This window comes from Tenrec ecaudatus, chromosome 14, assembly GCF_050624435.1.
Source record: "Tenrec ecaudatus isolate mTenEca1 chromosome 14, mTenEca1.hap1, whole genome shotgun sequence".
In the NCBI taxonomy this organism is placed as follows: Eukaryota; Metazoa; Chordata; class Mammalia; order Afrosoricida; family Tenrecidae; genus Tenrec; species Tenrec ecaudatus.
The window spans coordinates 40,669,474-40,686,965 of record NC_134543.1 but is presented as its reverse complement, the minus strand read 5'-3'; the positions used below and the strand labels follow the sequence as shown (position 1 = coordinate 40,686,965).

General features: G+C 44.4%; 1 protein-coding gene across 2 annotated transcripts in view; it reads right to left on the bottom strand.

Annotated features, from left to right (window-relative positions):
• ESR2 (estrogen receptor 2) overlaps positions 1 to 17,492 on the bottom strand; it is a 49,455-nt gene that overhangs the window by 14,393 nt on the left and 17,570 nt on the right. Inside the window, exons 4-5 of one of the 2 annotated variants that reach the window (XM_075530773.1) lie at positions 10,006 to 10,305; positions 7,560 to 7,698 (exon numbers count right to left, since the gene is read on the bottom strand). In XM_075530773.1, the coding sequence (XP_075386888.1) occupies positions 7,560 to 7,698; positions 10,006 to 10,305 (439 nt within the window). The remainder of the gene's footprint in view (positions 1 to 7,559; positions 7,699 to 10,005; positions 10,306 to 17,492) is intronic. The other variant, XM_075530775.1, reaches the window with a different exon arrangement.

Below are 17,492 nucleotides of genomic sequence, written 5' to 3'. Positions count from 1 at the left end.
TCGGTTTTGAATATTTTCTTTCTAATCTCCAGTTTCATCTTGTGCATCCTTTAACTATAGAACAAGATGCCAACGAGACCAAAGCTAGTGTGTAAAACGCCTAGAATTACCCTTCTGCAAAGAAGACCAGCTATTTACTATAAATCCCTAGAGCAAACCCTGGAACACATACTAGTTTAGGCAAAAGTATGCATTGCAACTGCATTCTTCTGCCTCTTTACCAAAGGCTTTCTTAAAGAAATACTATCTCTGTCGATTATTTTCCACGTGAGCGGTTCCGGCAAGCAGCCCTAGATTTCAGGCATGGTTATTAAGTAGGCGTCTGTGCCCCACCAGGTGAAACATCTGGTGTGTTCACGAGGAAGAGTGAACGCTGCGGAAGTAACTGAAGGAAAAACGGTCCTTTGTACCACAGCTTGACTCTCACTTCCCGATGACCATTTGAACCTGATGAGCCCACTGAAAAAATGTTACTGCAGTTGGAAGCAAACCCAACCTACTATGACCGAACAAGAAGCCCTGGTCAGAGGGGTCGGGAAAGAAAGGCAGACATGGACATGGTGACATGTTTTAGTTTCTGGAGATAAGTTTTAAGTACTTGTTTTAGATAAAACTTTGAATCATCAAGAGGGGCTCAACATGTTTATGGGGAAAAATCCATCTTTTTTCTTTTTCCTTGAGCTTTTGAAGCACTCTCATATACTCAAAATGCACTCCTCTACAAAAATGAATTTTTTTAAATATGCTTTTGAACTTTATAAAATAGCAGCTTCTATTCACTCCAGTCAGACACTCATTATTCCACCCCGGGCACTCCACAAATCCTCGCACCAAAGGCCATGGAGTTATTGGAAGGCCTTGACAAGCTGCTAGATGATTTTGCCATGAAAACCTTCATTTCCTTCTTTAAAACAAAAACTGCAGAGCACATGGAGGACTGTGGGGGCCACGGTCGCTTTCATTTTCAGTCCCTTTAGCAGTTTCTGAAGCGGGGGCTGAGATCTACTGAGAACAGGCAAATACCTCCCCCCGCCCCTCCCCCAATACAAGGTTTTTCTGGTGATGGTGGTGGTGGAGAGAGGGCAGTGGGAGAAGCCACATAAACTTACCGTACGGGGCACCTCCTGGTCTGGGAAGCCTTTCTTTTTAAGTGCAGTGTGGTTTAAGACTGCTCCCCAGGTTCCCTCACTCACAGCCCAACACAAAGCTTTAAACATGGAAACTGTTCAATCCTGGCCAACAGATGATCACTTCGTCAAGGCTAAGTGAGTGATAAAATGCTAGTGCCCCCCTAGAAGTCACGTTGAAAAGGCCACCTTTACCCATCAGAAAACCAAACTCCCCGCCATCGAGTCCAGGCTACCTCATAGTGACCCCTGTGGGCTCTCAGACTGTCACTGTTCATGGGAGTAGAAAGCCCAGTCTGTCTCCCCTTAGCGCTGCTGGGGGTGTCAAACTGCCAACCCTGTGGGTCGCAGCCCAATGCTTAACCAGTAGCCCACCGGAGCTCACCCATCAGAGCTTGGAAGAAATGGAGCTAAAGCCTGTGGGAAGTTCAAATGTTCCCCATGCTCCATCACGCCACCTCCCTCAGCCTCTCTCTGCCCACTGTTGCAGGGCTGTTCCCAGCAGCCTGCTGCAGTCTTCCTGGGAGGATGTACACACCCTGCATATCGCACGGCATGGGACATCTGTGCGCCAATGCCTCTGTGGTACATCATCAAAGCACTCAGTCTATGGACAGTTAATTAGAGGAAATTACAACTAGTGTGCTTGAAGACCTCTGATATCAAGTAATGGCCTTAAAATATCCTTTTTTTTTTTTGGAGGGGGAATAATTAAAAGCTCTGCCTTGCTAGTTAAAAAGTCTGGCTATTCTTGTCCTGTGAGACTCAAAGTCAGAGGTGGGGATGCGTCTGTCCTGCTCCGCCCCTTGCCCACCCTACGGAGTGTGCTCAGAGGACAGGTGGAATCACCCCTGTTTCCCAGAGACGCAACCTGTGCCTAAAAAGTCTTCAAAGGCAGACATCGGGACTCTTTCCTCCGTAAAACGCATGCCAGGCTTCACGTAAGTTCATAGTTGAAAATGGAGCCGGGGAATCCTCCACTGCAGGGCATCGTAGTCGTCACGGTTGTTGCCAGGTGCTGCGCCGTCCTCCGGGTCCTTGTCCTGTTTGAGCCCATGGGTGTCTTTTTGATGAACTTGCTTGTCACTAAAGACTCCAAGTCTATTTCAGTTTTACTTTTCCTCCTTTTTTCAGCCACTCAGACCTCTCTTTAGGTTTGAGGGATCAGGAGTCTGGAGGGATTGTTTGTTTTAATGAAACGTGCGGTATAGATTTGCACAGCCCATCTCAAGAAAAGAAACCCACAGCAAGGTCCTGTCAAAGCTTCCGTGAATGTGCGTCTCCTTTCCCCCTGCCCTGTCCTTGCTGTGGTCACCATGTCCCCCCGTCTCCTGGACAGCCTTCCTCTTCTGCTGCTGACCCCACCTTAGCGGCCACGATAACCTCCTCCGGGCACTCATTTCTCCTGCAGTACGTCCAGAGCCCACGAGAAGACATCCTACTACGCTCCCTTCTTAGGAGCACCCTGTGGTACCTCTGAGATCGATTTCCCTGTGTTTATGGCAGTCTATGGTTATTGCCATAGTCTTGTCCCAACACTGTAATTCAAGTGTATTAGTTCTGCTGTGGTCTTCATGACTCATGGGCCAGTACGCACTTGCACATGAGGCCTGTGAAAATACCTCGGCTTGTGCCTTTGTCCTCAAAGTGGCATTTTTGCTTGTGAACACGTAAAACACGTCTGGTAGAGCCCATGTGCCCAAATGCACTCTCTCGTTCGGTTGCTTGACTTGCTGCCTTGAGTGTTGGCTGTAGATCCAAGTAAAATGAGCTACTTGACAACGACAGTCTTTTCTCGATCTAGCAGGATGTCTGTTGGTCCGGATGTGAGGATCTGGGTGCTCTTGGCATTCACTGAGTCGTAATCTCTAATGAAGGCTGCAGCCTTTGATTTTCAGCAGCAAGTGCTTCAAGCAAGGTGTGTCATCTGCCTATCCAGCTTGTTAATAAACCTTCCTCTAGGACGGATGCCGCGTTCTCCTTCGCGCGCTCCAGCTTCTCGGGTCATTTGTGCAGCACACAGACTGAGTACAGCAGGTGAGAGGACACAGCCGGATGCATACGGAACATCCTTGAGTATAAGCCAAGGCACCTGATTGCACCACAAACACTGGGGGCTTCTTCAGCATAAAAAAAGTGCTGAACAACTCAACTCATACTCGAGTATACATACGATGTTTTTCCTGATTTTAAACCTTGCCGTTATTCCCATGTTCGGTTTCCATGGCTGTCTCGTGATCTATGTACAGCTTCTATCTGAGCACCAGTGTGCACATACTGTGGAATTCCCATGCTTTGAAAGGCTATCCATAGCTTATAAAGATCCACACAGTCACATGCCTTTGGAGAGCCAATAAAAGACTACAGGCATCTTGCTTATAGTCTCTTTCATCCAAGATCTTTATGATCTCAGCAGTGCTATCATCTCCTCTTCTGAATCTGGCTCGAAATTCTAGCAGTTCCTGTCAGTGGACTTGTACAGCCATTTTTCAATCTGACAAAAGTTTACCTGCATGTGTCATGAACAGGTGCCTACTGTCAGTTGATTTCCACATTCTGCTGAGTTGCCTTTCTTTGATACCACAAATACGGGTACCTTCCCGTCAGTGGGCCTGGGAGCTGTCATCCAAAAATTTCTTGTCATAGACAAGTGAGCGCTTCCAGTGCTTCGCCAGCTTGCTGACGCATTTGTATTTGCATTCTGTCAATTCCTAGAGCCTTGTTTTCACTAATGCCTTCAGTACTGCTTGGCTTTCTTCCTTCGGTACCACCGGTTCTTGATCATCCGCTACCTCTTGAAACAGCTGTATATGGATCAATTCTTTTTTTTGGTAGAGTGATTCTGTGTATTCTATCTTTTTTATGCTTCCCGTATCATTCAATATTTTGCCCCCGAAATTTCTCAATTCGAGGCTTTTTTCCTGCATTGCTTTCAGTCTGCGATATGCTGGGTGTCTTCTTGTTGGCTTTGTACATTTCATTATGGGCCTTTATCTTCCAAACAGCCCTCTGACATTTTCTCCCGGCTCGCCGTCATTTCTTCTATTTGCTTTAGCTCCTCCACGCGCAAAAGCAAATTTCAGACTCTTCTGACCTCTACGTGGGTCTTTTCTTTCTTTCCTGCTTCCTAATGACCTGTCACTTTCTTCGTGTACAGTGTTCTGATGTCATCCCCAGACACTCGGGTCCTTTGGCCATCAGTGTTGAATGCATCACACATCTGCTCTTGAGATGTTCCTATTTTTGGCTCTATATCAGACAATGTTCTGCTATTTCCTAAGATTTTCCATGACTAATCCCTTGGAAGTGGGCAGCCAATCCCTTCTTCCTAAGCTGATTCTTAATTTAGATGCTCTGATGAAACCTGTTCACCTTAGGTGATGAGTTGATATTTGAAAGACTGCTTGCTGGCTTAGCTTCCAGAATCACCACAGTACAACAGACAGACAGACAGTGGGGGCCACAAGCCATCTTACACCCCAATAAATGGTGAAATGCACAGTAATGGGAAAAAAGTTCTAAACCAACTCTAAAGAACTAGTTCTCATTGCTTTCTGTTTAGTACGTGTGACAGTCAACCATTTCATTCAAATGGTTAGAAAAGAATATCTTATCCACTTTGCAGGCACTACCATGAAGTCGATTCGACTCATAGTAAACCTGTATAGGATTCCTGAAGCTGTAAATCCTTACAGAAGCAGGGCAGCCTCATTTTTCTCCCTCAGAGAAATTGGTGGGTTTGAACCATTGACCTGTGGTTAGCAGTCCAATGCTTACTAGACAACACCACCAGGTAGAGATACATATATGCATTTCTGTGGATTTGTTTCCCTAGTTTACCCAGACTAACACAACTCCTTTTTAAAAAGAAACCCACTCTTTATAAGAATGAATGAGTATTTGAGGAGATCACTACTCTGTACCTACAGCATCTACCTTCTGAAGGCACCCCTGTGGTTACAGGTCCCAGCTCACGTGTGTGTGTGTGTGTGTGTGTCTGTCAGTGTGGCAGGGATTCAAGGCTGCGCACACAGGAAGGACTCAATAAATCTCTATTGAACTAAAGTAAAAATGACCTGGGTTAAAAAAGGGGGTGGGGTGGAGCAAATGAAAATTTGCAGTGAAAATTCTTTAGGTATTAAAGTGAATAACACTCAATGTATACACAACTGTGCATACTGACTCAGTACATTCACAAGTAGGTGTGTGATTCCACACAATATGCCACATAAATGCCCACAATGGGCCCAAGCCCAGGCTCATATTTCTACTGACTTCTTAATAACATTTGCCATCTAGTTCCTGTGCAGGTTACAGACACACCAATGCCTGAGCACATCTAAGTTTTGCTTTTTTTTTAAAACAAAAAACTCAGTCCCTGGTAGATCTTCCCATGAATTCATGGTTCTGTTGGTTACTAAAAGAACCATCTTGTTAGTACTGAGCGGAGCTAACCCACTTATCCTCCCACTCTCAGCAGATTCAAGGTGTCTCTCTGCAGACGCATCAGTAAGAATAGAGGGAAACAGACATTGCATTCTCAGTATCCACAAACGGGCTAATTTCGTTGCGCTCACGGCTTATCCACTCCGACTACCACTGGAGGGACGCTGAGAGGACTGGGCACCACGCCACAGTCAGTTCAAGTCGTGTGGAGACTACTTCACTCTGCACAACAGTCATTGTAGGACTGGCTCGATTGTGGGGCGTGAGTCCTGGATTTCTTAAAATGCTTTTGATGAAGCAATTTCTCCAGATAATGATCACATCGATGTACACAGTGGGCCTTCAAAAAAAATTGCAGAGAAAATTCCATTGTTTTCTCATTTCCATTTTCCAACAAACATTGTGAAGCCCCTTCCTATTTACCTGCATAACAGACACACTAAGAGATTAAATGGCCTTAGGCTTGAGGTCCTAGACTTCACAGTCAACATTTTAGAAACAATAAGGACATCAACAAAAAACACACCCCTACTGAAAGCACTGGCTCAGTATGAATGCATCTAAAATGCCCAAGAACAGCTCTTCTCAATTCTTTCAAACATATTAGATTTATATGGTATAAGATCTTCAAATATTTATTGAGAGTAATATGAGTCCAGAAGTGACTGATAGGACAAAATGTTTTTCTCCCTTTTAGTCCCTAGTTAAAAGTCGGTCTCATGTTCATCTAGTCTATGGCAACTTTACACAATACTTACAAGACTGAACCCACAGACTGAGAGAAGAGGGGTACCTATACTGAAATCCAGAATTAAACAGTGACTGTTAAGGTTTTCACTGGCTGATTTCCCCCAAAAAAGTAGATCACTAAGCTTTTTTTTCCCAGTCTGTCTTAGTCTGTGTATTGGTCTGAGTTGACTAGAGAAATAAATTCAGACACTCGTGTGTAAAAGAGAACTTTATATCAAAGAACAATTGTACATTAAGAAAACAGTCCAGCCAAGTTCAGATCAACTCCATAAGTCTAATAAGACTCCTTTATACCAATACCAGTCCATAAATTCCTCTTTAGACTCACACAGCCATGCAATGACACCGAATGTAGGAAGACCAGGCCAGTGGGTGGAAAGTCTTGTGGATCCAGTGGTGGTGGAAGCAGCTCAGCACTATAGTGGGTCTTCATGTGGCTCCTCCAGCACTAGGGCTCTGACTATCAGCATAGCTCCATGTGGCTTGTCAACAGAAATGTCTCGCAGGGAGAGAGCCTATATCTGGCCTCCGGTGAGCTATTTATCTCTGTTTGCGCCTCCCAAATGAGGTCATCAAGCTGCGACCTGATTGACAGGCTAGACTCTACCCCTTCACTCCTAATAGGCTCTTTTGACACCAGATTATGTAACTACCCGATCTGTAAGCTCTCAGAAGCCTATTCAGCAACAGAGCAGCATGAAAGACTCTATTGGCAGACAGGTGGCAGCTCCACATTTGAGCTGCCTATCGGGATTAAACTCAGATCTCCCACATGAAGATGAGAATTCTACCACTGACCCACCAGTCTGGATCCATTAGAGAGAGTTAAAACACATTAAAATTAGCTTGCCATATTTACTAACTGTCCAGAGAACTAAAGATGTAATTGGTCGCTGCAGATGGAAAGATTAGGAGGACAATTTAAAAAGTAAAATCGGAAGAGTTTTAATGTAGAAAAATCTAAGTGGATCTATGCAGCTGGCCACGTGCCTATGATGGTGCTGACCCAGAGACAACTGCTGCCCTACTCGACATCAGGGAATCACAGGATGCAGCAGCAGGGACCCAAGCTCACTCTCTCCTGTGGGTCTTGACCCAGTGAAGTGCCGATGACATTCTCCGCCTCTAATTGCCCCTACTGATGTGAGATTTTGACTGCAGCACCCAGGTCTCTGTTCCCATTCACTGAGTACCTCGCGCAAACAGTGGAGAAGAAGAACAATGAGTTTTTCTTACCTGTCCAGAATGAGGTCTGGGGCAAAGATGAGCTTGCCAGGGTGATTGATGGAGCGCCACATGAGCCCCACCATTAGCACCTCCATCCAGCAGCTCTCCAAGAGCCTCACTTGGTCGTACAGGCTGAGCTCCACAAAGCCTGGGGAAAGTAAGAGGCTGTGAGACACGCCTGCCCGCCTGCCTTCCTCCCCAGCACCCTGCTTCTGTGAACACAAAAACAAGCGGGTTTTCAGAGCTGAGAAAAGACTAACAATTCAGAGAAATCATCAGTATTTTAAGGGGTGGTTGAATGCTGGCTAAAGGAAAGAAAAATTTGAATTTAAAATGTGTGTGATGCATTGCAGGAGCCCTAGTGGCACAGCGGTTAAGCATTTGGCTGCTAACTGAAAGACAGACAGCTCAAACCCACTAGCTCAGTGGTTCTCAACCTTCCTAATGTCGCGACCCTTTCATACAGTTCCTCGTGTTATGGTGACCCCAACCATAAAATTATTTTCATTGCTACTTCATACCTATCATTTTGCTACTGTTATGAATCAGGCGACCCCTATGAAAGGGTTGTTAGACAACCCCCCCCAAGGGGTCGGGACCCACAGGTTGAGAACCGCTGCACTAGCTGCTCTGAGGCAGAAAGTAGCAGTCGGGTTCTGTAAAGATCACAGCTTTAGAAGCCGACAGCGGCAGTCCTGCTGTTTTTTATGGTCATTATGTGTCAGAATCGACACAACAACAATAGAGGGGAGGGGGCTCTACATTGAACTGTCCCTAGTGGGACAAATACTATCAGCTAACATGAGGCCATCTCAGAGTAGGGTAGGCCCTAATCCAACCTGAAAAAGCAAACTCACTGCCATCGACTTGATTCTGATTCATAATACATCTATAGGACAGAGGAAATCTGCCCCTCTTGGTTCCCCAAAACTTTAAATTTTTATAAGAAGTAGACAGTCTCCTCTTTCGCCAGCAGAGAAGCTGGTGAGCTCGAACTGCTGACCTTGTGATTAGCAGCTCAATGTGTAATCCACTAAACCACCAGGGCATCCAACCTGAAGCGTGTCCTAGAACAAGAGGCCGAGGGAAAATGGCCATGAGCAAACCGAGAAGAGATGACAGAGCAAACCGAGGATCATCTGGGGCTACCAGAGGCTGAGAGGGTCGAACAGAGCCTCGGAGAGAAGGTGGAGCTGCAGATGCCTGAATTCAGGCTTCCTGCTTCTAGACTGAAAACTAACTTCTGTCATTCAGAACCACCCACTTATACTTTGCTTCAGCAGCTCCAGAAACTACTACAGCGTGCAACTCCCATTTCTAGCCTTAGACCCCTTCTACAGACCAATGTCCAAACACTGGTTCCCTGGGCTCCCTGGCTGTCCAGGCATGGAGATGCCAGGGTCCAACAGCCAGTCAGAGCCGATCTGTGTTCGTATGATCTGCATACTTTCTAGGCTCCATTGAAGTGGCACGGGCTGCCTGCCTGACCCAGCCCGACTGGGGACAGGTGTAGACGCAAGGTGGGAGAAGGCAGACAGCAGCCTCGACTCGAATGGACTCCTCCAGTTGTTGAAAATTCCCACCAGTGTTGGGCCCACTCTTCTAGGAGGACGCACTGCCTCTAGGCTGTTCCAAATGAAAGGGCAAGTGCAACCACTGAAAAGGGATATAGCAAGTCTCGGGGGGCATGGGTCAGAGAGTGTCCAATGGGTCAGGGGTCATCAAAAACTAGGACTGGGTAAAACTGTCCCTGTGAGTGTCCGATACTGTAACTCTTCACAGGAATAGGAAGCCCCATCTTTCTCCCGAAGAGCGGCTAGTGGTTTCGAACTTCTGACCTTGCAGTCGGCAGCCCAGCGCATCACCACTATGCTGAAAGGAACCTACAGCATCGCAGGAAGGTGAGTACTTCAAAAGCAAAGCAGAGGTCACAGAGATTTCCTCCCGGAGACCATGATAGGAGGAGAGAGTGTAAGATGAATGTAGAAACCTAACACCCACTTTGGAGCGAGGTCGCATGGGTTTGAATCCCTGCTCACCGTCTTCATTTCTATTTAAGCCTTTTTGTCTGTTTAGTGGGACGGCCATAACTATGCCTGAGACTTTCCGCAATGATTAAATGGACCATGAGGTGTGCGGCTAGCTAACGTACTGAGATTGCTTTTTCCATGAACTTTCGCTTGCTCTTCCATGTCTACACGAGGAGGTAACAGGCCATCTGGGCTTTTGCCTCGGGGAGGTTTATACATTTTTTATTTTTAAAATTTCAATGTTCCATAAATGTTTTGAAATTTCTTCATATTGTGTTAAAAACTTGTCGATCCACCTGTCCAACTGTTGAACATGCATAATATGCACAGTTTATGGACCTCCAATTGTCCTCTTGTGCTCTGTAAATGTTGGGGGCACAACAAATTAACAAATAAATAGAAAATGAAAACCTAGGAAAGCCTACCAGGAATTTTCTTGGCCCAGCCAATCATGTGCACCAACTCCTTGTCGGCCAGCTTGGTCAGGGACATCATCATGGAGGCCTCAGTGAAGGGCGCATTGGGGCGGCTCACGAGCACGTTGGGCGGCTCGGCCTCCAGGAGGGTGTGCACCAGCTGCTCGGGGCTCAGGGAGGTCAGCGGCAGCTCCGACCCTGGCGTCACGTTCCCACCGTTTTTCTTGGCTTTGTTCAAGCAGTGCAGCTGCTCATCGGGATTTCTCTGCCTCCGTGTTACACGGTACCCACATCTTTCTCTCCGAGAGCCTGAGAGGAAAGCAGACGTCCACACAGTGCTCTCCCCATATCTTCCGCCACCCAGCATGGAAGGTTCCCAGGAGCCACCTACCATGTGCAGAGAACACCACCTTGTTGGCTGAAGGAGAAGAGGGTTTGTGGATCTTAATAATGAAGCTCAAAGACAATACCTCCGAATAGATTACCACTCAATGTAAAGAAAACAAAGTTGCTCGCATTTGGGCCAATAGGCAACATCAAGATAAACAGAGAAAAGACTGAAGTTGTCAAAGATGTCATTTTAGAACAGAATATGCTTTTCCTCAAGTATTTTGGACAGGTTATCAGAGAGGATCCTACTTCGTAGAGAGCCAGCTAAAAAGAGGCAGTCCCTCAATGAGACGGGTTGGCCCAGTGGTGCAACAATGGGCTCACGCTCAGGAACAGTCTGGAGGAGGGGGTATGACTGCGCGGGTCACTGCACTGGAGCACACTCAATAGCATAATAAAATTAGGACCACTGTGTAGATGCTCAAGAGTTACAGTCTCAGAAACCCACAGGGGCAGCTCTACCCCACCCTACGGAATGGATGGCAGTGAGTTTGGTTTTGTTTTCCCCTTTTTATAAAAAATGTTTTATTTTTTAACAATGTAAAAGTCAAAATAACATTTTACTTTGTACATATAACATCAATTTCTTAAAGTTTCCATCCCCGTTTTTCAAACCAACGGCCTTACATTATTTATTGTTAAACGCTCGACGCGGAAGCATAAAAACCAAGGAAGAAACCAGATTATTTTCCAATACAAGTTCAATTGATCAGATGGTGGCAAGTCTTCATGCAATCCAACTCAGCAGGACAGACCGCTAATGCACCTGGGCAAGTGTGGCCGTGCACGCCATCCCTCAGGGGGCTCCTGACAGACCCAGGTGGTCCTCCTCCAGTGTCTTCTCTGGGAGTTGTACTTGACCTTATTACTGGTCTTCATTCAAATCTGTCGGGGAGTGGGTGAATTCCGCTTCTGTTTCTTGGCCAGAAGTCTTGATCCTGAAAGTCTTGTGTGATGACATAGTGAAGTCAGAGAACCCCAACACTCAGGATGGTGGGAAACTGAGAGAGCTAGAGGCCCCCTTTAATAGGCATTATTTGGTTACTATGACTATTAAAATGAACATGCCTCTTTGTATCTCTTTAGAATAAATTCAAATAAATTAAATTGCTAAGTCAAGATACTTCAAAATTTTAATACATAGCGACCAATTACCTTCCAAAATATTTAACATTTTATAACCTAAACAGTCCTTTACAAACTATCTATTTTTCTTAACATCGTTGAGCATTAGAAACATTTTTTAATCTTCACTAATCTTAGAGATGAGCAAATAATCTTTTTACTTTACATTTCAAAGTTAAAAAATAGCTATTTTTAGTTATCTATTAAATAGTAATTGTTTCTATTTCTTCAATTGTGAATTGCATACTTATTTTGTCCATTATTTTCTAATAAAGCCTCTTTCGTAGTAATAAATATAACTATAATTTATTATAAGTAATAGTTATCTTGGTTGTTCCTTACTTCTTAACATTGCTCATAGTCAAATTATTTTTTATCTCATACCAAGATTATATAAATATTCTCCTCTATCTTCTTTAAGAATTCGTATGGTTTGAATATGTGGTAGTTACATAATCTCATGTCAACTTGATAGAGTGAAGGGGTGAAGTCTAGCCTGTCAAACAGGACACAGCCTGATGATGCCTCCTGGTGGGCATGGCCTTCTCATGAGAATTCTGGGAACTTACTTTCTTTTTCTGGGAGATGGGCTACACTCTGTGCTTCACTTTCCTGCTGTTGGGACACTCAAGGAGCTATAAGGAGACCCTCATCAGCACTGAGATGCTTCCACTGCCACTGGATCCACAAGACTTTTCACCACCAGCCGGTGATCTTTCTGCATTCGGCATCATTACATGTGCTAAGTAAATCTGAAGAGGAATTTACGGACCAGTATTAGACATATGGGCTAATAAAAGACTTATGGACTTGATCTGGACAGGGGAGGGGGGAATGTTTTTTCAATATACTATTGCTCTTTCATATAAAGCCTTACACATATATGCGTGTCAACCCAGACCAACACAGAATATAATTGGAATTGTATGTATATTTTATATCACATATTAGTATTTCATGTTTTACTTTTCCAAATATGTAATTTCTTCATTGATTTAAAATGCCTAGTTATTTAATAAATAATTGTAATAAAGTATATATTTCTGGATGTGCTATTCCTGTGCTTTTAACTAAATATTTTACTTGCTATAGGTTTATAAATGAGAACACAGTGGACAATGTCTTTTGATGGTGAGGAGAGTGAAATTCTCAATTTAGAACTATATTCCCAGTTAGACTACCATGCAAAATAGCTGGAAAAGCAAACACGTCACTGAGTTGATTCTAAGTCAGTCTGTGGACCGAGCAGAACTGCCTTTTTGGGTTTCTGAGAAGTCTTTACCAGAGCAGACGCTCTCTCTTTTCTGCTGTCCTTGCCATTAGTAGCCCAACAAGTACCCTCCTATGCCACCAAATTCACTTCCATCGAGTCAATTCCAACTCACAAGGGCCCAGAATACAACTGCCCCTTTAGGTTTCTGAGATTGTAAATCTTTTCAGAGGCAGAAAGCCTCATCTTTCTCCAGAGGAGCAGCTAAGTGTGTTCGAACTGCTGGCCTTGTGGCTAGCAGCATAATGCATAACCCACTATGCCACCAGAGCTCCTTCACCATGAGGAGAAATTAGAGACTTTTTCAGTTAAATATTGTCTATGATTCACAGACTCTTAGAAACAACTGTTATACTGTGTTCTTTGGGAAAGAGAGAAATGAACCAGATGGAAAGAATAAGATTTAAGTAATAACATTAAGAAAGTAAATTGAAAAAATGTGTTTAAGTATTTTTCAAGCTCTGAATAAATAATAGTAATTAATTTGTAAAAGTGCAGAAACAAGGTGAAACCAGACAACAATATATAAAATGAAAGATGAATGATTCTGGAAAGAGAGCTATCAGAGACACTCAAATAATTCAAGCATACGTATTAAAAATAGAACGCTATCACTAGAATAATGGAAGCAACGTATGATTAGTAGCAAAAGCAATCGTGATCAACTCTGAAAAGGCAAAAGAGAACATATGATAACAAATTAAGTAAAACTGTAAGAAATGAATTTGAATATGAGATCACAATAAAAGTAAACAGTCTGCAAATATAAGTCCATACCATTTTTTTGGTAATAAAGTCATTTTCAGAAATGAGGTGTCGAGTGCTCAGATAAGTAAATCACCTGGATGTAATTCTAAACTTATACGCCAGAAAAAAATCAAACATCAACAAATAGGCTTTAAACGTAACACATGCATAATGATGGTTGAAAGAAAAAGCAGCTGAAAAACCATTTCCATGAGCTATTTTAACAGGACTCTCAGCAACGCAGCCCACAGGAAAAGAAAAAAAAGTTCAAAATTTCGAACATTTGAACCATTCAGCTTTTATATAAATTTTCTCTTTAAATGTACTAATTAGACGTTTAAATCTGCAAAAAAAATGCTACTCTCTGACCTGTCAGTTTATTTGTTCATTAAATGCATTTGTCCACATTTTCAAAAAGAAATGTTCATTAGAGGGTTTGAGTACATTTAAATTACTGGCTCCCACGGAAATTTATCAGCATTTCCTTACTCAGTTAACTGAACCCATTCAGGTACTCTGAAACCAAATTTATTGCTAAAAAAATTAAACACCTAAAGCGTAATTCATTTTATTAGTGATCAAGGTAAAATGGAACAAGAAGTATGGTTTAGACAGTAGCTTTAGATCGCGCAGGCCTTTTCGGTCGCGTGTAGGGGCAATGTCCTGAAAAGCACGGCAGTGACTTTGAGGGCTAAGGCGTGCCTGACTCCAGCCGTGGTGTTGTAGTTGCCTCATCTGCATGCGGAAGTTGGATGCTGAATAAGAAGCCTGAAGAATACGATGCATTCAAACTGCGGGGCCAGTGATGAATGCTGAAGGAGCCGTGAACTGCCAAAAGGGCAGAGCCCTGACGGGGAAGAGGTACAGTCAGAGGAATGCCCAGCACCATGAGGGCATGGAATTTATATATAGATTTACATACCAGAGGGAACATTTTTTGAACGCATTGATTTAAATGTATTTGACCCAATTTCATGGACAAGTCATTATGTGCCAGGTTCTATACTATATGTTGTGGGGCTAAAAGGTTTATGGAAACAAAGACCTTGTCAGGGAACTTACACGTGTCTATTCGGGGACATCTGAAGCACTGTGGCTTTGACACCTAGCCCTGGGCAGCTGCTACTGAATGAGCTTCATTAGAAACTCTACCAAACAGGCTGACTCGAGCAGGGGTCCTCAAACTTTTAAACAGGGGGCTAGTTCACTGTCCCCCAGACCCGTTGGAGTGCCGGACTATAGTTTAAAAAAAAAACTGTTCAAAACCACCAGCCGCTCCTCGAGAGAAAGATGGCTCTTTGGCCTCCTGCTACCTGCTCCCGTCTCAGAAACTCACGGGCAGTTCTCCTTGTCCTGCAGGGTGGATATGAGTTGGCAGCGACTCGATGGCAGTGAGTTTGGTTTGGGGTTTTGTTTGAGCCATATTTGGGGGGCGGTTCTTTTTAAGATCAGAATGCTTGGCTAAGGCATTATCCCCCTCTTGGGGTTGGGGTTCTCAATGGAATCAGAAGACTTAAACTTCTGCTTCTTGGCCCTTTCAACGACGTAACTGGAGAGCTTAGCTTATTAACCTTTTCTCTTTCGACGGGCAGACAACCGTTCCCTTTTTTTTACCAGGCCTCTGGGCCCCGTTGCAAAAATAACAGCCATGTATTTATTAGAATTGAACATTTAATAAATCCTCACTTTATTAAAAACAACTATGAACAGATTCCTATGCACACTTCATATATCTTATTTTGAAGTAAAAAACAAATGGGGCAAAAACACCCGGCGGGCTGGATAAATGTCCTCGGTGGGCCGCATGTGGCCCACAGGCTGCAGTTTGAGGGCACCTGGACTAGACAGTGGTAAACTGTTGTCGTCGTGATTGTCGGGTGCCATCAAGTCAGTTCTGATCCACAGCGGCCCCACACACAACAGAACACCACAGGCCGATCCTGCACCCTCCTCACAATTGTCCCTGTGCTTGAGCCCACCTTGCAGCCACTGTGCCCATCCATCTCATTAAGGGCCTTCCTCTCCTTTGCTAACCACGCCTCTACCCTACCAAGCACGAAGCCCTTCTCCAGGGCCCAGCCTCCCCTGACAACGTGTCCAACGTGCATGCAATGGAGCCTCACCCTCCTTGCCTCTACGGCACTTCTGGTCCTGCTTCTTCCAAGATAGATTTCTTGGTTCTTATGGCAGTCGACAGGACTTTCTCTAGCACACAATCCAAAAGCATCTGTTCAGCGGTAATAACCCCAGCCAAAAGATGACGACAAATGACAGTAGTCGCTGGCGTCTTCTGGAAGCTTCTATGTGCCAAGCATTGAGTACTGTACTGACAACTGCTGTGGAGATTGGGGCAATTAGTACAGGCGCTATCTCAATTTCAGAGGGGGAAGCAGGAGGAACACAGTGTAAATAATCTGTTCAAAGCAGCAAAAATAGAAGATAACAGAAGTCAGTGCTAAACACAAAGCACATTTTGAATCCCAAACATCCTCCCTATTAGACCTTTTCATGGAAATATATACCGAACCAAGGCAAACCAACAGCCACAGTCAATTATGACGCATAGCAACCCTCTCTGGGGATTATACACTGCAGGTGAGTTAGAGCTGGTACCTGGCCACACACAGCTACTATTGTTCTCCTGCTTATTACATTTCAGTGTTTGTGCTGCGAAGCCTAATCCCTAAAATTAGTCTGTGTGGGTATCCTCCTATAATTTAAATTAGAATCATATTAATATGTCAACAGAAAAGATAAGATTGGAAGTGTATAAGGCAGCAGTTCTCAACCTATGGGTCACGACCCCTTTGGGGATCCAACAACCCTTTCACAGAGGTCACCCAATTCGTAACAGTAGCAAAAGGACAGTGATGAAGTAGCAACGAAAACAATTTTATGCTTGGGGGGTCCCTACCAAGGAAGAACTGTGTTAATTGTCAGAAATGCATTTTCTCACACATTAGTAGGAGTCTATTCTGACTCATAGCAGAGTAGGGCTGCCCCTGGGGGTTTCAGAGACTGTAAATCTTTATGGAACCAGACAACCTCGTCTTCCTCTAGCAGAGCAGCTAGTGGGTTTGAACTGCCGACTTTATGGTTAACAACCCAATACTTAACCCCCTGCACCATCAGGACTCTTTTCAGGAGGCTTAATTCGGGGCACTGGCTTGAGAGGAGGCCCTCTCACTGGGGGAAAGCCCATTTGCTGCTTCTCTGCCCCTGGTGATTTTTGGTTCCTTTGTGCCCCCCCCCCATGGCATCTGACTTTCCCTTATACTTTTTTTTTTTTACTTAATCCCCAGTGTGCTCTTCTGTATCTCAACAGTGATTAGGTTTCAGTCACATCCTACACAGATATGACCTGGTTAGCCTAACAGAAAACTCTATTCCCAATGAGGTTGCCTCCACTGGCATAAGAGTTAAAATCCCAACCTATGTTTGGGGGACTCAATTTCATTGATGCCAGTGGGTAAATGGCTGGGGGCAAGGCAGTGGGGGACGTGATGAGAAGGGGAGAAGGGAGACTGAAGCGCCCTTACTCCTAGTGCTCTGTCTCGGTGGCCAATGAAGATGTTTATGGAGAAAGGCTAAATAGCCAATAGTTTGCTCATGAACTCACCCTCTTTCTTCTGTAATCAAAAATAATCAAATATTTTCTAATTAGAGATTCTAAACCAGTGACTTCCTGCCCAATTGTAATGCCCTTTTCTCCCATTCCCTGGCTCATGAAAGATGCTGTAACCACATCAGACACCCCACTTCATGAGACTGCACCAAACCAGAACTCACGGCTTCTTTCTGCACTCACCATTGAGCTACCTTTTGTCCCTGAAGGAAAGAGAAAAGAAGAGAGACTAAAAATTAGTGTCAGACGCGATGCTGAGTGTCTATATGTGCTTTCACACGTAATTCTCAGAGCCCGCTGAGGCAGACATTGCATTTCAGAGATAAGAAAGCCCCGGGC